Here is a 20,558-nt window from a genome sequence, read left to right as displayed (position 1 = left end):
CCCCTCTCAAGCCCCTAACATTGTTTCTCATCTTCTTTAAGCAATAATCACATCAACAATTGTATCATTTATCATCTATTGATTACACAAGTGCAGTTTCCCATGATCTTTAGCAAGCACAAGGCCTAACATGTCTCAGGGCCTATTTTTCCCAGGGCTTGCCAAGCTTAACTTTCTTTCTAAGTCCCCAAAGTTTCTATGATTTTAAAACCATTTACTATCACTGACATTTGCACCTAAACATCCACCAGATTGTGGCCTGACAAGTACAAGGCCTTGCATCCCAAAGAGCGCCTGTTTCTTTTCCCTGTACAACACACACTTTATTTGCCACAATTACTATTCAATTATTATTTGTTGGCCACAAGAACTACAAAGCCCATGGCTTTAGCACATTTCCCCCAAATCAGTGACTACGGTATGATGAAAAGAACGAGCTTGTGACTGCTCAAACCAAGAGCCTGATTTCCACCTGGTAAACAACATCTCTGTTTATCAGCACAGTCCAACACAGAAGAGCAGACAGACTAGATTTAAATCAATCAAAACTTTATGTATAACTGAACGCAGAAAACATGAAACTATGTACAGAGAAAACTATATACAGAAAGAAGCAAGCCTCTGCACCGCCTGTTCTTCAAGGTCCACCTGAGAGTGTTCTGAGCAGCAGAAGAGCTCATAAATAAATTGGAAAGTACAACCCTGGATCGAGTTGCACGCCACACATTGGGCACATGCCGGTGTTCTCCAGGGCAGCAGGGAGGCACGCGCTGCAGAACACGTGGCCACACACAGTTGTCACAAGCTGTCGTCCATTTTGCATGATCTGGAAGAAAGGAAACAACAACCACATGTATTGGGAGGAAAGAATTGGAGTTTTCTGCTCTATTGGCAGCAGGCAAATGAGACTTGAGAGCATCTGGAATCAGTTAGAAGCCAGGGGGGACCCACAGATCTGCCAGTGCCATCCTGGCAAGGGCTTGTCCCTCTCCATTCACCAGCAAGAAGGGACTTGTGGAGCTTCCCAGCAAGGGCTGTGCTTCCAGCCAGCTGCCCACATCAGCCAGCTGACTTGGGCAACTCCCCTTTTGGCTTCTTCCTCCTCCCACAAAGCACAAAGGATGACAAGAGGTGCATCCTTACCTCTGAGTAATAGTCCATGCAAATTGGACAGCTAATGACAACTCCTGGCTCTGCACTAGAGGGAACAGAAGCAGAAAGAACGTGCAGCTGTTAATATCACCTCACTTCAATGGTTATTGATACCTAAAAATCTCAGCTCATCATGCAAGTGCACTGACTAGCCCTGGCCCATTTCCTTTGAAGAAGCCTGCTGTCTTTAACTCTCTCTTTGCTGCATTTAATGAGGATTTGGGCACTCCCTGCCTCGAGGGAAAGAGCATCCTGGTTTTCACTAAGAGAAAGGTGCAGTCAGACACCCTGCTCTGGCATTTGAAGTAAGAGCAGTCTTTAGCACTGGCCACTTGGTGTTTGGAAACTTGGACTTGCAGCGGCTCGTCATGAACAGCTTTGGAACTACAGCATCCAGCTGTCCTCTGGGAACTATTCAGCCCGGAATATTCATTGCAGGAGCCAGTTCTAACGCTACAGAGTAACATGGCTCTGGCAAGATCCAGCCCCAGAAAGGAGCCTTTGGTCAATGTTGAATGCTGCAGCACTGAGTTCTTTCAGAGCAGTTCCATTCTGGAACAGAGAACTGAAGGGACAGAGTATTCTTTTTCTATATGAACCAAGTGGTGGAATTTGTTCACCTGCAGACCCAACAACCAAAACTTAAACATGTCCAAAGCCATTGGCAAAAGGCATCATGCTTAGGAATAGTGAAAGCCCTTGAGGTGGCATGTGTAAGACCTGACACCTAAAAGTTCCATACTCCATTTCTCTCCTACATTGCCTTTCCCAAAGGCTCAAAGCACACCAGCTTTGTTTAAACCTATGCCTTTCCCTTTCACCCCCAAACAACCACTTTAGAAAACCTTCCATCATAATTCTCATGTGCTTTGTCCTCCCTAGTGACACAGATGCCTGGTTTAATCTAATCAGCCTAATGCATTGCCTCTTTCTTATTCTGCTGGAGCGCTCCTAGAGCAGGACTTTGCTGTTGCTCTGCAGAACGGGGATTTTACTGTGCAGGCAGCCAACTTGAACTGCAAGATCTCCATGCCAGAAGCAAAGAAATCAGTGCTTGTGACATCCAGCACTGGCCATAAAAGCAGGACCTGCACAGCTGCTTGTGTGCAAGTGTACCTTGGGAAGAATGGCTCCAGCTGCAGGAGAAAGGGAGCCAGCTGGCAGCATTCCAGCAGGGAATTTCTGCTGGAATTTGCCCAGCTGCTGCCTGCTGGCCCCATGATGCCAAGCCTCATTGCTAGCAATGGAAGTATTTCCATAGCTAACCTGGCTACTAGAACTTGTCAGAAAAAGCAAATGCAATCCTGAGCTATGGGCTGTGACCAATGCCCTTCCTTGCCATAGCCCCACTCTCATCTCTAAGGTTCTGTGGCATCTGCCTTGGGCTGCCTTTTTCTCCCGAAATGCAGATGGTATCATTTGATCATCATGCAACACAGGAGAAGTATGGAAATGAGTAGAGTAGGGAAGGCTTCAGAGATAAAGCAGGCATAGCTGTAGAACTTATTCCTACAGAGAAAAGAAAGAAAAGCACAAAGTTCCGTGTTTGGTAGGGCACGAGCCATACGTACGCTGAACTTCCAGCATGCTCCTCTGCTCCGTGTTCTGCAGGGGCTGCATCAGCCACAGGTGCATCATTAGCTCCTGTGCCATCAGCAGAGCCATCCACCTGTTCCTGGCTGTTCAGTGCAGCAGTTCTCCTTTCTTCTCCATGCACTGTAATTGAATTTTCAGAAGTTACATCTATTCTTCTCTCTCTCCCTGGAGCTACCCTTCAAATGAGTTCTAGAAATAGTCAGTAATGGTTCCTATTTTAAATGGACTTTGTTCATCTGGGTTAAAAACAACCTGAAATAAACAGCTTTCCCAAAGAGTAAGGCTGAACCTTTCCAGACATTGGGACTACTTGTGGATGCTAAGTGCAAAAAGCAAGCAGGAACACACAGTCTGTGTGAAACTAAGTCACACAAAGCTTCTCACTCTGGCCTGAGAAAGCATAATGAAAAATCCAAGCAGTCCTTGGTAAAGGACAGCAATCTTTGCAGGTGCTGTTTAGAATCCTTGTTGTTTCCCTGCAAGAAACAGTCAAGGGGTGCTGTTCCAATTAAGCAATGATAGTGATGTGTAAATTTAAGGACCAATGAGAGTTTTACCTCTCAGACCTTCTGGAACACATCTATAAAAGAAGATGTGGAATAATAAACTTTGCTCTCTTGGACAAAGCAACTAAGAGAGTCATATCGCACTTCTGGTTGTTCCTAATACAGTACGACAACTGCTCTGCTATGGAGCAACACAAAACTTTTGCTTTGTTCACTCTACACCCAGCTAAGAAGGTGATTCTCAAGGACAGTCCCTGGAAACTACACAATTACTTGGAGCAGTGTCCCCTTAAACATTGTCATCATGTCCCTCCTGAGTTAAGGTAATTTGAAGATGGAGTTCTATGAGATGCAAAATGTAGAACATGTGAAAGATTTCTTAAAAAAGGATGTTCTTGTTATCGATATATTTCATTCTTAAGGAAGGATGTTTTTGTATTGATATATTTCATCCTCATGTATGCCCACACACATTGCATCCATTCTCTAAGACACTGGCTAGCAGCTTGAGCCTGTCCTGTGCCTTTTACTAAAAGCACTTTCAAGCCCTGCTGCTCCAGGTTCTTGGAAAAGAATAAAAGTCATGATTACATTCTAGATCAAAGTCCATTACCAAGTGTCAAACATCAACTCACCTTCAGGAAACTTCCATTGATGCACATGAGAAGGGAAAGAAAAGAAAATACAATTAGATTGGGTGAGCCCCCTGTGCTGCATGCAAACCTCAGCTCAGAAAGCAGTTCTAGCAGAGGAGTGAGGAAGGCTAGGCTATCACCCTCCAAGTTGGCTTAAGAACATTCAAAGCAGGAGCACAAACAGCTGCTGCCCTGAAAACAACCAAGTGGCTGCTGCTGATTCTGCTCTCAACAGGGTACAAACAGAGATAGCTTAGGAACCACCTGAAAACCCTCCTCCCTCCTCCCCTCTTCCTGTGCCCTAATTCAATTTGGGCTGGAGCTGTTTCTTTCCCTTGTTCTCTTTTAAACTGGCAAATTCTGCTATTTTAACTCTAAGCACTTCATGTTAGATGAAAGAGCTGCTGAAGAAAGGAAACCACAACAGGCATTGTGAATAAAGAACTCTATCAGTCAGTGCTAGAATTCCAAGAAACACATGGGTCTGCCAGTGCCATCCTGGCAAGGGCTCCTCCCTCTATGGACACCAGCAAGGAGGGACTTGCAGGAATGGACAACTTGGAGCTTCCCAGCAAGGGCTGTGCTTCCAGCCAGCTGCCCGTGGCACCCACCTAAGACAAGTGAGTTGTGCAGCACTTCTTTATCCCTTCCCCTCCCACAAATCAGAAATGACAACAACATGTGGGTCCTCACCTCTGCGTTGTCATCCTCCCAATTTGGGGGACTAACGGGACCTCCTGGCGGTGCACTAGAGGGAGCAGAATCAGAAGAACATGCAGCCATCAATTTCACTCAGCACAGAGGGTTACCAAGACATAGACTTGCAGAACTTGAAGTAACCCCTTATTCTAATTTAGCAACATCCCAGCTGAGAAACACAATCAAGTGCAAGAGTTTTTATGTTCTGCAAGCATTTCAGTGTATCACAGTCCATAAGGTAAGAAACATTACAATAATGACTTCCTGACAGAGAGGAAATATTTCTCCTGCATTTTGCCAGTTTTAGGGGTTTTTTCCATTCCTTCTCTTCCTGACAGGCCACTATGATCCAAGTCAGAATTCTCCAAACAGAATCAAGTAGAAGCCAAAAGATTGGCAAAAACCTGTGTCTACACGGAAATGGCATCAGAAATTACACTTTGGAGAGACCCTTTATCTGTCACATACAATTCTAGATCTCTTGGCTCCTGTTGAAGTCTGCCTGCCAGCATTTGGTTTGAATTCTCATCTGATCTGGAATCAGATGGATACTGACGGCTCTCCTCCCAGTCCTGCAATGGGGTAAAAAAGGAGAGAGATTATGAAGCTCCCCATCCTGCTTCCCCATTTCAGTTCCCTAACAGGATTTGGGCTAGAAACTTCCTTTCCCTCGTTAGCCCTAAACACTTGGCGTTGGATGAGCAGCTGCTGAGAAACGGAAAGCACAGGCACAGGAATTTGGGGCAAAATGTTTGCTGCTCTATTGGCCCCAGGCAAACAGGACTTGGAGTATGTGCAGTCTGTCAGTCAGTGCTAGAACTATAAAAAACACATGGGTCTGCCAGTGCCATCCTGGCAGGGGCTCCTCCCTCTATGGACACCAGCAAGGAGGGACTGGCAGGATATGGGCAAGTTGGAGCTTCCCAGCAAGGGCTGTGGATCCTCACCTCTGCGTTGTCATCCTCAGGACTTGGAGGACTGATGAGACTTGCTGTCCATGCACTAGAGGGAGAAGAACCAGAAGAACATGCAGCCATCAATTTCACAGTGCACAGAGATAGAAAATGGCAGAAATTGAAACAATCCCTTATTCTGATTTAGCAACATCCCATGCCAGAAACACAGTCAGTGCAAGAGCTTTAATGGACTGCAAGCATATCAGTGTATCACAACACATAATGTAAAGAAACATTCAATAATGACTTCCTGAATGGAGAAGAAATGTTTCTCCTGGATTTTGCTGGGCTTTAGGGGTTTTTTCCCATGAGTTGCCTTCCAGACTGGACACTATGGTTCAAATCAGATTCCTTCCCACAAAATCAAGCAGAATCCAACAGTTTGGCAAAACCCTGTGTCTGCCCTATGTCAGCAATGACACTTTGGGGAGACACATCATCTGTTACATACTCATCGTTGTCTCGTGATTCCTCCTCATCATCTCTTGGCCAGAGCTCAGCTGAATTCTCTGCCTCCCTGGAATCCTGTGAGTGCAGCTGTCTCAGCTCCCTGTCCTGCTCCTCTGAGTTGTCATCCTCCGTAGTCAGAGGACTAGCAGGATCTGCTGGCTGTGCCCTAGAGGGAACAGAACCAGAAAGAACATGCAGCCATTTCAACACAAAGCCAAGAATTTCCCTGGGCACCAAGGCTTACCAACAGTTAACACCTATTCTGTTCTAGCAACATCCCAGCCCAGCACCACAGTTGTTCCCCCAGCTGCTATGTACTGTAAGCATTTGAAACTTATAGCAAGCCATACTGGAATAGCTATTCAACCATGACTTAATGGAAGGAAAAGAAAGGTTTCATCTGGATTTTGCTATGTGGTTTTTTTGATTCTTTTACTTGCTTCTTTGACAGATAGGTCACTATATTCCAAGTCAGAAGTTTCTGCACAGACTTGAGTAGAAGCTGGAAGTGTGGCAAAACCTGTTCTTACCATCTACCAGAAATTAGAATCTAGAGAGACATTTTACTCTCACATACCCATCATTAACTCTTGGTTCCTCTTCATCAGGAGTTGTCAGGGGCCCAGCTGAATTCTCAGCTAATCTGGAAAGCTGAGAGTGCTGCTGGTTCTGCTCTCTGTACTGCAGTGGGGTAAAAATGGAGTCAAATTAGAAGTCACTCAAATCAACTCTGTCCTACTTCCCCTTTACAGTTCCCTGATTGGATTTGGGCTAGAACCTTTTCTTTGCCCTAGCCCCAAAATGGGCAACTTCTGCAGTCACAGCTCTAAATACTTCCTGCTGCATGACCAGCTGCTGAAGAATGGAAAGCATACCAGGCATTGGGAGGAAGGAATTTCAGTTTGCTGCTCTATTGGCCCCAGGCAAACAGGACTTGGAGTATGTGCAGTCAGTCAGTCAATGTAAGAACTACAAGGAACACACAGCTCTGCCAGTGCCATCCTGGCAAGGGCTCCTCCCTCTATGGACACCAGCAAGGAGGGACTTGCAGGAATGGACAACTTGGAGCTTCCCAGCAAGGGCTGTGCTTCCAGCCAGCTGCCCGTGGCACCCACCTAAGACAAGTGAGTTGTGCAGCTCCCCCTCTGCCCCTTTCCCTCCCACAGAGCAGGACAAGAACATGTGCATCCTCACCTGGGAGTCCTCATCTGACCAATAGGGAGGATCAAATTCAAACAGCAGCCAATCACTAGAGAGAGGAGAACCAAAAGAACATACAGTCATTTAAATGCACAGCCATTTCTTTCTCTGGCCACCAAGGGTTACCAACAAAGAAAACGTTGGTACTCAAAACATCCCCTGTTCTGAATAAGATGCATTCTCACCCAGAAACACCATCATTGCAAGAATTTTTTATGTACTGCAAGCATTTCAGCATGTCAACCAGCTTTCTTAAATTCAATTGTGGCTTCACAAACAGGGAAGGAAGGTTTCTGCTGGATTTTGCTGGGTTTCTTTTAATTCTCCTCCAGGCAGACCACTATATTCCAGGTCTGAAGTATTTGCACAGAGTTCTGCAGAACCCTACGGCTTGGCAAAAACCTCCTTCTACCACATATATGAAATCAGAGTTTTAATAGACACTTTCTCTCTCACATACCCATCATCTTCTCCTGGTTCTTCTCCATTGTTCCTTTCCAGTGGCTCAGGTGAATTGTCCGAGGCCCTGGAAAGATGTGGCTGCTGCGGGCTCTGCTGCAGGGGTAGAACGGGGTAGAAATGGACACACTTAGGAAGCAGCAGAACTTGACCCTTCCTGCTCCCCCATTTCAGTTCCCTAATTGGATTTGGGCCAGAGCTGTTTCTTTGCCTCTTTCTCCCTCCAACTGGCAAGTTCACCTGTGATAGCCTGAGCACTACTTTTTAGAGGAACAGCTACTGAAGAGAAACAAACCCCTAGACCCAAACCTGCTCTGGTGTTCGGTGTAAGAGGAGATGGCTCATGCAAAGTGTGTTGTGAAACTTGAGGCCTTTTCTTTGCACAGGTTCAGGAACAACCCTGTCAGGATATAACTGCCATGCAATGTTTGCTGCATGTGTCTGCTTTGCACAGCAGTAGAGGCATCCCAAATTTGAGCAGACACAGTGCTCTGAGGGCTGCATCAAAGCATAGTCTTTCAAAATAGTAGGGGAAAAAGAAAAAATCCCAAATGTGCCCCTTTTAAAGACTTAGAGGAATAAGAAAGAGAATTAGTGTGTACCCCAGTCAGCTGCAGTTGCTTTTGACACCTCAGTGACAGGAGGACCTTAAACTGATGCTGCAGCTAAAACACTTCTTCAAATCAAAGACTTCCTCTGCTCTCTTTTGAATCACTGAAGCAACATCCTCTTTTAGGTTGTTCATCCACTCTCTGCAACTGATTCTCAGGCATGCTGATGTGTTTGTGAGTGTGTTTGAGGTTGACTGGGAACTGTGTCTAAAGTGCTAAATCAGAGCCATCTTGCAACCTTTGAGGCCAGGGGACTTAGTAAGATTGCAGAGGGCAAGAAAATTCCTATGGATGCAACATGGAGAGGAGTGTGCCACTCACTACTTACCACAGGAGATTCATCATCACTGATCGTGGTGACTTCGGGCTGTGGAGAATCTCCTGTGAGATCTATGACTTCTTCAGCAGTTGAAAAAGAGAAGGTTAGAAGTGAGGTCAGAGATTGCAGAGGAATGCAATGGGCTGCCACTGTGGAACAGACTGTGCTTGGATTCCCTGTGCCCAAGGTGTCTTTTTTTCAGGAATGGGTCCAACATTTCACTCAAGCTTTGCCCTCAGCAGTCCAGAGGGAGCATTGTCCTCTGTGCATTCCCTCATGTGTCCTGCTGAGCATTGCCCTGTGCCCTGAAGGGGCAAAACAAGAGGAAGAGCACCTGAGCTCCTCACAAGTTCTGTTGGATGACAACAGCTTACGGGAAGTGCACACCAACAGATCATTCCTCTCGCATAGGGGAATGTTTAGCACACAGGAGAAAAAAACCACCAAATCTATGGGGGATGCTAATTTTACAGTACCATGCTGTCCATGCTCCCCTGAAGAATGGGCCCCAGCTAATGACTAACTTTTCTTCATCTTTGTGCAGCTTGGGAGATGCCAAACTCAGCCTGCCACCTCCACTGTGGCAGCTGCAGTCACTGCCAGCTCGTCAGAGCACCCATTCAGGTGTTTGAGCAGCACTTGGGGCCTTTGCTAAACAGCTCCTCTCCCACTAGAGGCCAATGGACAGAGTTCAGTAACAAACCAAAACAGCTGTCAGTGGGCTGGTTGTTTAGGGATGTCATACCAGGTGGTTCCTCAAGCCCAAGGTTCCCTTCCTCCCCAGGAAAGGGCCTAGGAACTGGCAAAAGCACCCATTCAAATGAACACCAAGTCTCCAGAAGCAGTTTCTGTTCTTACCAGCCTCTCTTGGCTCTGTCTCCAAGGTTCCACCAGCTCTGGAGGGCAGCAGCCTGCTCCGTTTCTGAGCTGGGGTAGAATCCAGCGCCTCTCCAGGGCGCTTTCGCTGACCCTGAGAGAGAACAAAGCCTTAGCATTTTCTGTGGCACTAATATGAACATGGCACTTGGTTTTTGCCATCCCAATGACAGCACACAAGGATACACAAAACACTCCTGCAAAGGCTGCAATATGCATCCAATGGTGCTATGGGCCATTCCCACCTAAGTGCATCTCCTCAGAGCAAAGATATTACCCCTGAACTCCGACAGGGTGCCTCACCAAGAAAGAGCCTGTCCCAATCCCTTGTAAATGAGGAGAACAGTTCCCAATTCTAGCAGGCTGCTGCTCACACTGTAAGCCATTTTGAATTACTGCTAACATCCACAGACATCCAAAACTTTCAGTATTCCAGAACACCATGTTATGTAAAGTTTTCAAAGGTTTCCATTCTTGTCCTTTTGCTACAAGCTCTTGAAATACTTCCTAGAAGTACCCCATAAAATGTTTCAAGATTCAGATCAGCATTGAGTAGCAATGTACTTACAGAGCTCATGGTGTTTTTGGATCTAAAAGCACCGGCAAAGGAAGTGGGACCAACACCAAAAAAGGAACCTCAGGGATGGGATCAATCCCTTTGGTTCCTTTGGGTAGCCCACTGCCGATTATTTGGCGTGACTGAAAACTGCTCTTCCAAACCTGTCAGAAAAGTACAGGAGAGATTATCTATTTGGAATGCAAATTTTCCTGAATACCCCCATGCCCCAAGACTCCCATTGCCAAGTCTTCAGTTCCTGTTCAAAGCTAGATGGGAAGTCCCTGACTCTGGCACTGGAGCCCACCTGCCGCCCATGCTGCAGCCCAGAACAGCCCCTCAGCATGACACTCAGCTTTTCAGGAGTTGTCTGCACTCACCTGTACAGTCACTGCAGAGTTTGGCTGGCAAATGTCAGCACAAGGCTCTCTATTCGCAGCCGGGATGGAGAAGACAGACTCTCCACGTCTGCTGCGCAGCAGAGAATCCGTCAACTGGCTCAAGAGACTCCGTGTCAACAGAACCTCGGGAGCAGGAGTGCCCCTGGCAACCGGTGCCAACATTCCATGCCCAGGTAACGGGGCTGCGCTTTGCTCACCCATGGAGTTGCAGAAGGCCATGGAGGCACCGCAGCCATGGCCTGGTTCTGCTGCCGCTGGCTCCATCGCAGTGCTCAGGGCCCTGTCCTGCCTGGCCTGGAACCTTGCAGGGACAGGGCATCCACAGCTTCTCTGGGCAGCCTGTTGCACTGGCTCAGCACCCTCCTAGCTCTTGCAAACATCTGATCCCAACCTTCCCCTTCCCCCATGGCTCTCTGCCCCCTCTGGCCACTGGAAGGCCACAGTCAGGCCTCCCCAGCCCCTGCTCCTCTCCTGGCTGCACAGCCCTGGCTCTCCCAGCCTGGCTGCACGTGACAGCTGCCCCAGGCCTCCACACATCCCCAGGGCCGCCTCCAGCCCTGCTCCACAGGCACATCCCGCTCCTGCTGGGCCCAGCTGGACACAGCTCCGCACGCGCGGCCTCACGGGCACAGCTGCGCCTCCCGCCACCTTCAGCCTCAAGCACCTGAGCATCACTGGAGCCTTCCTGTGCCCAAAGAACTCCCAGCAAACCACACCTCCCCAAAGCAAAAAGAAATTTAAACCCTTCCTTAACCCTCCTCCTCCTCCAGCTTTATTGGTCTCTGGCTGTTTTATATCTAATGGGACTGCTTTAACTCAAATAAATAGCAATTAACACAGAATCAAAATTTGCTGGAGTTTTTGGTTTTCAAACTGTTCCAACTATCTAATCATTCAGATCCTGATTTCAAGTCTCTGAAATCTTGACTTTGTCAGGTGTTGAACTACTCCTCTACTAGAATTTCCCAACAGGGCTGAGGAGCTTTGTTCTGCTCCCAGGGACAGCACCTTCCTCCTGAGGCCCTGCTCTGCTCTCTAAGGTGCCACAGCAAAAAAAGCAGAATTAATAATCAGTTTTCCTTCTAGCCACTCTGCCATGGGACCTGTGTTCAGAGGGATGGGCTGGTGCTCCTGAGAGCACCAGGGAAGCCATCTGAGCCCTGCCAGATGCAGGAATGCTCCTCAGCCCCTGGTCCCTTTGGTTGGGTGCCCTCTGGTGTGGGGAGAAGGGTGGAAATTGATCCAGTGCTGGGGAGATGAGCACAAGGATATGTTCAGCTCGTGCTCTACACGAGGAGCCGCATTTCTTACAAAACTTTCTCACTTACTAAAATTCATCCTTTTTGGGTAATTAGGTATCAAGTGTTGGAGAATGGGTGGGGATGACTCTTCCATTGTTTGAAAAAACCCTAAAGGACATTCAATGCTTTAGATAAAAATACTAAGATGCTAAAGCAATTCCAACTATACATTTAATATATGAATAATTAAGCTCCTTGGATGGGTCCCAAAGCACTGAATATGAGAAATGGGCAGTGCAAATATGCTGTCTCTCTGTTCTGGGCTTCTGAAACTCAAAAAACCTCAATTTTTCTATGCCTCCAGATCAATGATGGAATGAGCTGAAAATGTGCTTTTCCTTCTGCTGACAACTATGCACCAAGATCAAAAACAAATTTGAAAACAACAAAATTTTAAAAGAACATTGCCTCAGCTGATGCTGTTGAGCCAAACCAACATTGGTTTCAACTTCTTACAAAATCAACTGAGTGCCATTTCATTGCAGGTTAATTAAGATCAAATTTACTTGACCATAAATGCTTTCTTTAAATGCTCTTTTCAGTGTAAATTCCTAGCATAGCATGTCACCTACGAATATAGCTATTTAAAAAGACATTTCTGCTTACTGTCATTGCATCCACCAAGAAGTTCAAAGTCTGGCAATAATGAGAAACAGAAAACATTGGTCTAAACTTCATGGCAACCCTATAAGTACATCATTTGATGTGTGTCTGTGGAAGTGTTATCTTGGAGTACTTTTGACAACTCAAGTAGTTTTCATGAATAGGAAAAATCAAAAGATCACTTTATCAGGCTAATACTAATGTTTTAGTTTCTTTTATGAAGATCAAACCAAATCAGAATTAGCGGCTACAATGAACCTTGTTTATTACTACCTCTGCCTAAATATGGCAATAGTAAGACATCTTGAAGTATGACTGAGGATGCAGGTAAATCACACAATCGAGACAAAAATGAAAAACCCAAATTAAGGACGCATGTCCACACAGATAACCAGATTTTAACACCTAGAGGACTTAGTTCAGTTTGGTCATCTGAGTTTTCTGTTTCATGGCACAACGAATTTCCTGTTGCATTGTTGACCTGAGATCTGCCTTTGCCTCTTTTTTACTTTTATATAACAGAAGTCATTTTCTCTCCTCTCTTATGTCCAATTATTAGATCTCTGGACAATTGCATTTCTCTTCAATGTAACTTTGGATTAAACTGCTGTAATTGAAGGAAATGTTGGTACAACACAGTGTGCTGCTAACAGCTCCAAGTCAGGAACCAACTTCATCCATTCAAATGCACATTCCTTCAAAAGCCTCCAGATTCTAACCTGAATGAAACCTTGCAACGCTAAATGCAGCAGTTTGTTAACATCCCACTTATTCTTCAAAAAACTTGCTTTCTTTGGTGTGTGCACAACCTGCTCCTCTCTCCATCTTCTCAGCACTGAAATCATGATGTTAGTGTTCAGGAACACACATAATCACAGAATGATTCTATGAAGGTGCTTTATTGAAGAGCTCTGGCTGTCAGGGGTACATATACCCTGACCCTACTTCATTTGGAGTTGAACATGGTTTTATACTCTATCGTTCTGTAACTTACATATTTATTATTCAACTTCCATTGTTCTATTGTATGCATTGTTTTTACCCAAGCATGGATTTCTTGTGATCCCAGCTCAACCCCCTAACATTGTTTCTCATCTTCTTTAAACAATAATCACATCAACAATTGTATCATTTATCATCTATTGATTGCACAAGTGCAGTTTCCCATGATCTTTAGCAAGCACAAGGACTAACATGTCTCAGGGCCTACTTTTCCCAGGGTTTGCCAAGCTTGCCTTTCTTTCTAAGTCCCCAAAGTTTCTATGATTTTCCAACTTTTTACTATCATTCCCCCCTTTGAAAGCATTTTCACTTCACTATAAGTGGAAATGTTTTCACTTGACACAGTCCTTTGTTTCTGAGTTTATACTTGATGTTCTTCAAATCCTAGATGGATGTAAACGTTGTCCTGGAAACGTTGTCACAAACTGGAGAACCAGAAGATGGTGGCTCTGGATCTCGTGTCAGTTCCTTCATTATTTTCTGGTTCCAGGGCGTTTTCTTCTGTATTTCTCCTTTTAAGATGCTGTAAATGAACCAAGTTGCTAAGAATGCAATTAGTAAGATTATCACACTCTCAATGATAGATTTAATCCATGAACTCACATTCCAGCCTAACCCTTTGAAGATTTTGCCCAACCAACTTGTAGTCAAATCCTTTTGCTCTTCCTGTGCTCCATGCTCTATTTGTTGCAACTGATTAATGTCATATTCTCCATCTGCAGTGTAGTGGTTTAGTTTTGTTAATTTCGTTTCCCGCCCAACTCACCGAATAAATGTTGTGGTTTAAAAGCAGCAACTAAAAAAATCACTAGAAAACTTACTTATGTCTTGCTGTGAGGTATGGATTAGAACAAGAGCAAAACAGGCTTAAAACTTAAAAGGAATAAAGAAAGTTTATTAACAAAACTACAAGAATAACAAAACCAGGATAAATCTTCCAGAAAACCCTTTTTCCCCCCACTACCCAACACTTCTCTTGTTAACATGACAGCATAAAGTCAAAAAAAGTTTTGGTGTTTACAACAGTCCCATTTCTTGCTATAGTCTTCCCATCAGTCTTCGTAGAGAAACAGGAGTCTTCTGCTAATCTATGAAGTTTTTCACAAGAAAACTATTTCTGTTATAGCTTTCTATTTCTCTGATGCCAGATGCCTGGGAAAATCTGCCATCAATTGTCTCCTCCCATTTCCCATCACTCTGAGGTGTGTTATGGGTCAAATGAGTCTAGGGATGTCATTTTGAAGGATGAGTTATTCAAAAGTAAAAGTTCTCTTTATTTGTCTCTGTGAGCTTCTCTGGAAACAAAAGTTTTCTCGTTGCCTCTACAAAGCGACCAGTCTTGAACTATTACTTCTCTCCCTCTGTTCCAGCACCTCACTGTATCACAATCACTTTACTTTTTGCTCAATATTCACACTTTGAACTACTCTATTCCTCCTAATATACTCTGTCATGAATTAAAGGAGTTTTTTCAGAACACTATTGTCCATCTCCATAGCTTTAACAGAAAAATATTTCAGCTTATTAAAGCATCTCCTTATTCTCTACCTCTTCTGACACTTAATTCCTTTCTTTACCGTCTCTGATAGCTTATAAAGTCTCTTTACATGTTGATTACTCTTTCTCTCTCTGGAACAAAAGGATTAATCTGCAAGTCTCATTTGGTTAAAGAAAGGCTTAAAATCTTACCCAGGCTTTGTAGATGGTTCTGTGATCTCTGCTGGAGCAGCAGCCGGAGCTGTCTGCAATGGAAGATTCTTCATGGCTGCTCGGGCGAGTGTGGTCACTGTCTCAGCCCACCGCAGGTCGAGACCTTTTTTTTTTGCCTTACTCGTCAGTCTCTGATGAATTCAGTCCCAGCAAAAACAAAACTGCAGCCGAGCCAGAGACCGGCCTGGCCCGGCCAGAGCCCGGGGCAAGCCCCACAGGCCCCATCTCCCGGCCAGGAGCCGTGGCAGGCCCAGCCAAGCCCCTGCCCGGGCCACATGGCCTGGGTGGGGGAACAGGAGGCCAGCTGGAGCTCTGTTACCTTTCACAGCCAGGAAACAAAGAGACAAAGAAATTCTCAGGCTTAGGTCTTAAGGTGATGTTCACAGATTGATCTCACTTTTCAGTGGTCAAAACTGCTGTCAATTCTTAGAAATGGCCAGTTGTTGGCTAGGAGAAAAACTCCCACCAGCCTCCAGCAGTTTTAACTCTATCACATGCAGTTACATTTGGGATGTGGACACAGCAATGATCAATTCATCCCTTTAAAAAACTCACACACTCCATGCTCTTTCAGGATAGGAAATTGTAATAGCTTGTTTAGTTTCTAAATCTTTCCCAGGTGACTCTTGCTATTCTATCTCCCTGACCTGTTTCTCTATTCTGATTGTTTGCAGCAGGACCGAGCAAAGACTCTAGGTCTCACTCAAATTTCACTTCACTAGAGGGTTCTTTCCAAGTGTCATCCTGATTCTATTCCTATCCTAATCTTTTCTAGCTATGCCTGTGTCTAGCCACTGAGTAGTTTTTCAAGCAGATCTCACATTTTGACATTACTGATTTTGCCATTGTTAGCATCCATACCAAGATTAAGTTTTGCTTTAGCAATTGTACCACTGCCTCTGCACCCCAATGACATTTGTTATGTTTAATTTGTAGAACTTCTCTCGTGATCAAGGGAGTAACACTATTTGTCTTTGTGCAGTGACATGCCACCTTTATGAATTTTTGTGCTTTTAGCAAATGTCTCAGTGTCTTGTCTTTTACTGAATATTTTGGCTTTGGAGGCAAATTGAATTGAGATATATTAGTCTTTAAAGGTATCAGTGCCATTGCAGTTTGCACTTTTCAAGCAGCTTGTCAGCTTGTCCAGTCTGCTTTTCGATTCCCCTTGTCAGTTTTGGAGCTTCCTGCTTGGTGTGCTCTACAGTGCATGATTGCCACTGGTTCAGGTTTTTGTACTGCTTTTATTAACTGCAGGACTGCATCTTCATGTTTAATGTGCGTACCTTGAGAAGACAGTAGTCTTCTTCCTTTCCACAGTGCTCCGTGTACATGCACTGCTCCAAAAGCATCCTTTGAGCCAGTCCGTATGTTTACCCTTTTCCCTTCACTTAATTCTAGTGCTCTGCTTAAGGCAACCTGTTCTGCCCTCTGGGCAGATGGATTTGGTGATAATGCTTTTGCCTCCACTCTCGTACTGACTGTTGTTACCGCATATCCAGCATATCTGGCCCCGTTCTGCACCAAGCTGCTTCCATCTGGGAATAGCTCTCACTCTGGTTGCTCCAGTGGGATGTCTTTCAGGTCTTCTCTTGCCGAATAGGTGTACTCTGTTACTTCTACACAGTCGTGCTCTAATGGGCCTTCTTCAGTTGTGGTACCTAGGAACAAAGCTGCATTCAAAAGCTTAGTTGTCTTTAGTGTGACATTGTCCTGCTCAGTCATGACTACCTGGAATTTCACCATCCTGCTTGGAGATAGCCAATGGCCCCCCTTTTGTTCTAAAACAGCGGTTACCATATGTGGCACGTAGACATCCATGTGTCTACCCGTCGTGAGTTTCCTATAGCTTCTTGGATCAGCACCACGGTGGCTGCAACTGCCCGCAGGCATGAAGGCCACCCGGCACTCACCTTGTCAAGTTGTTTGGAAAAGCAGCCTAGCAGCCTTTTCCAGCTTCTCAAACGTTGGGTCAGCACTCCCAGTGCTGGGTGTAGTCTTTCATGCACGAAAAGCTGAAAATCTTTGGATGAATCAGGCAATCTTAACACCGGAGCAGTTGTCAATGCCTCCTTTAGTTTGAGGAAGGCTTCCTTTGGTGGTTTGCCCCAAGTAAATGGCTGCATCTTCTGGGCTTCATACAGGGGTTTTGCAATTAGTCCATAGGGCATGATCCACAGGCAGCACCACTCTGTCATCCCAAGGAAAACTTGCAGCTCATGCAGGTTCTGGGATTCTGGAATAGCACAAATAGCTTGAATACGATTAGTACCCAGCTTACGTTGCCTTTGTGAGATTTCATATCCCAGGTAAATCACAGTCTGCCAGGCAATTTGTGCCTTTTCTCTAGACACCTTATATCCTCCCATTCCCAGCTGATTTAAAATTTCAATTGTTACATTTATGCAGGTTGTCTTCTCTTCTGTAGCTATCAGTATATTATCAACATAGTGTAACAGCAGGTTTTGTTTTCTCGGTACTTGCCCGTTCTCGATCCAAATCTCCAGCTCCTTCCCCAGCTGGCTTCCAGATAGGGTTGGACTGTTCTTGTATCCTTGTGGGATTTGTGTTCAGGTGAGCTGAGTTTTCCTTGTGTTTTCTGGATTTTCCCACTCAGAGGCAAACTGTTTCCTACTTTCTTTGTCAGGGAGTATGCAGAAAAAGGCATCTTTTAAATCAGTGACAGTAAACCATTTCTATTTCTCTTTTACGGATGTTAACAATGTGCAAGGATTAGCTACCACTGGGTAAATATCTTTAGTTGTTCCATTAATTGCTCTCAAATCCTGTACTAGTCTGTATTGGTCAACACAGAAATTTGGGCTCTAGTGTTAACTACAGAAGTAACAGGTGCAGGTTTAGGACCCACTGTTGCTATAATCAGTATTTCTCCAGTTCTGTTATTTCTAGTGATCATTTTAAATACAATCAACCTCTGCCTCCCTGCTCACCCATGAGAGGCAGAGTTGCCAGTTTCCCTGATTCTGAGGCTGTTTGGGCTCCACTCGCAGAAGTTGAGAAGGAGATTGCTTTGGCTCACAGCCCAGAGCCTGTGAAGGTGGGCTGGGTTGTAGAGTGGGGGCATTTGATACAATGAACTTGGGACAGTGGCACTTAGAAACAACTTGACTCAACTTTCAAGTGATAAGCCATCCATTACGTTTCTGGGGACCCCCTTCTTTATCTCTAGAGACCACCCATACCGGTGGTTAGAGGTTTGCTTTCCCTTTGCTGGCTTTTCCTTAAGAGAACCAATGTATCTAACACCCTCTGCTTTCTCTGATTTTTCTTCTGGCATTTTTACAGGTCCATAATTTCTACTGTCATTAATTAACTCTTTTGCAACTTTGCTCCATGTCCAGATTTTATGGTTCCTAGCAGGAGAATGCAATTGTGAAGGTGTCGGCTGAGAGGGGGTGGTGAAGGGAGTAAACCCAGGAACAGTGGAACCAGGTCGATGGGTCGAGTTCTCAAGAAATCTCTCTAGTCTATCCACAGAGGTTATAGCTGCTATTGTTTTTTTGGAGGAAAATTGCTGTAGGTTGAAGTGATTCTGGAAGGCCTTGAATTCAAGGGGTGATAATTTCAGTTTTCACAGGTAACAACATTGGTGATTCATAACCAGCAATGAATTTTCTTTTGTGTATCATTTGCAAGCAGGCAGCATTGTGAATGTTTTCCAGTAGTTGGTCAGGGGTACTCACTATAGCAATGGAGTCCCCCCTTTCCAAGGGGTTCAGCCCCTCTGCCCAATAAGCTGTGTGCTGAGTTAGGGACCATGGGTTATGTCTGTCTCCTGCTGTTAAGAAGACTTCATGTCCCCAGTACCCACTGGCTTCCCATTCTCCCAGTTGAATTTGATCACCTCCAGTGAGAGACACTGGGAATACGGATTCTGTCTCTGACTTGTGAGGGAGACGCCCGTACTCTTTTTTTTTTTTTTTCAAACTTAGCCAATTCAGCAGCAGAGTACAGGAGTTGTTTTTTTTTAGTGGTTATATGTGGATCAAGATCTTCATCATTGATATAATTACATTCTGTTTTAATTAGAGGTTTCAAACTAGGACACCAGTGTTCCCCACAATTTAATCTACGTTAGCTCCTTTTGAGGGTAAATTTGATTAATGAGAGGGGTTTTCCTCTCTTCTGTTTCTTTTAGCAAGTCAGCATTTTTTAAATTTTTATCATGGAGGGCTGCTCGCAACAGACTGATCTTATTTCTTTCTTCATCTAATTGTTTTTGCAAAATTCTAACTAGGTTTTGGAGGGAGTCTATTATAGTTCTTTCCTCACTTCTTTGCTTAAAGCGAGTGTCGTGGTTTTAAAGCAGCAACTAAAAAAATCACTAGAAAACTTCCTTATTTCTTGCTGTGAGATGTGGATTAGAACAAGAGCAAAACAGGCTTAAAACTTAAAAGGAATAAAGAAAGTTTATTAACAAAACTACAAGAATAACAAAACCAGAATAAAACTTCCAGAAAACCCCTTTTTTCCCCTACTACCCAACCATTCTCTTGTTCACATGACAACACAGAGACAAAAAACTATGGAACTCTGGTGCTTAAAACAGTCCTAATCCTTGCTAGAGCCTTTTTATCGGTCTTAGTAGAGAAACAGGAGTCTTCTTCTGCTAATCTATGGAGTTTCTTAGAAGAAAACTATTTCTGTTATAAGTTTCTATTTCTCTGATGCCAGCTGCTCGGAAAAATCTGCCTTCAGATTTTCTCCTCCCATTTCCCATCACTCTGAGTTGTGTTATGGGTCGAATGAGTCTAGGGCTGTCATTTTTAAGGATGAGTTATTCAAAGGCAAAAGTTCTCTTCATCTGTCTCTGTGAGCTTTTCTGGAAACAGAAGTTTTCTCGTTGCCTCTCAAGGCCTCAAATCTTCAACTATTACTTCTCCCCCCTCTGTTCCAGCACCTCACTGTATCACAATTACTCCACCTTTTGTTCAAAATTCACACTTTGAACACTCTACTCCTCCCAATATACTCTGTCATGAATTGAAGGAGTTTTTTCAGAACACTATTGTCCATCTCCATAGCTTTAACAGAAAAATATTTCAGCTTAATAAAGCATCTCCTTATTCTCTACCTCTTCTGAAGCTTAATTCTTTTCCTCACTATCTCTGATAGTTTATAAAGTCTCTTTACATGTTGATGAGTCTCTTTTTCGTTCTCTGGAACAAAAGGATTAATCTGCAAGTCTCATCTGGGTAATGAAAGGCTTAAAATCTTGCCCAGGCTTTGTAGATGGTTCTGTGATCTCTGCTGGAGCAGCAGCTGGAGCTGTCTGCAATGGAAGATTCTTCATGGCTGCTCTGGAGAGTGTGGTCACTGTCTCAGCACCCTGCAGGTCAAGAGCTTTTTGCTTTCCTTACTCGTCAGTCTCTGATGAATTCAGTCACAGCAAAAACAAAACTGCAGCCGAACAAGGGACCGGCCTGGCCTGGCCAGAGCCCGGGAGAAGCCCCACAGGCCCCATCTCCCGGCCAGGAGCCGCGGCAGGCCCAGCCCAGCCCCTGC

At 44.8% G+C, this 20,558-nt stretch overlaps 1 protein-coding gene across 1 annotated transcript; it reads right to left on the bottom strand.

Annotated features, from left to right (window-relative positions):
- Positions 1 to 532: 532 nt before the first annotated feature.
- LOC147653136 (uncharacterized) lies at positions 533 to 11,086 on the bottom strand. Its single transcript, XM_086889972.1, has 14 exons — positions 10,396 to 11,086; positions 10,028 to 10,179; positions 9,442 to 9,553; positions 8,593 to 8,663; positions 7,655 to 7,749; positions 7,189 to 7,243; positions 6,572 to 6,675; positions 5,996 to 6,160; positions 5,536 to 5,590; positions 5,057 to 5,160; positions 3,890 to 4,637; positions 2,724 to 2,868; positions 1,144 to 1,198; positions 533 to 826 (listed from the first exon to the last, which is right to left on the bottom strand). Exons 2-11 carry the CDS (start codon positions 10,034 to 10,036, stop codon positions 4,349 to 4,351), a joined length of 1,059 nt encoding a protein of 352 aa, XP_086746098.1. The 5' UTR covers positions 10,037 to 10,179; positions 10,396 to 11,086; the 3' UTR covers positions 533 to 826; positions 1,144 to 1,198; positions 2,724 to 2,868; positions 3,890 to 4,348.
- Between the last annotated feature and the right edge of the window lie 9,472 nt (positions 11,087 to 20,558).

This window comes from Cyanistes caeruleus, chromosome 5 (assembly GCF_971803275.1).
Source record: "Cyanistes caeruleus chromosome 5, bCyaCae1.hap1.1, whole genome shotgun sequence".
Taxonomy (NCBI): Eukaryota; Metazoa; Chordata; class Aves; order Passeriformes; family Paridae; genus Cyanistes; species Cyanistes caeruleus.
Note: the sequence above shows the minus strand (reverse complement) of the source record. Positions and strands in the feature narration are given on the sequence as shown.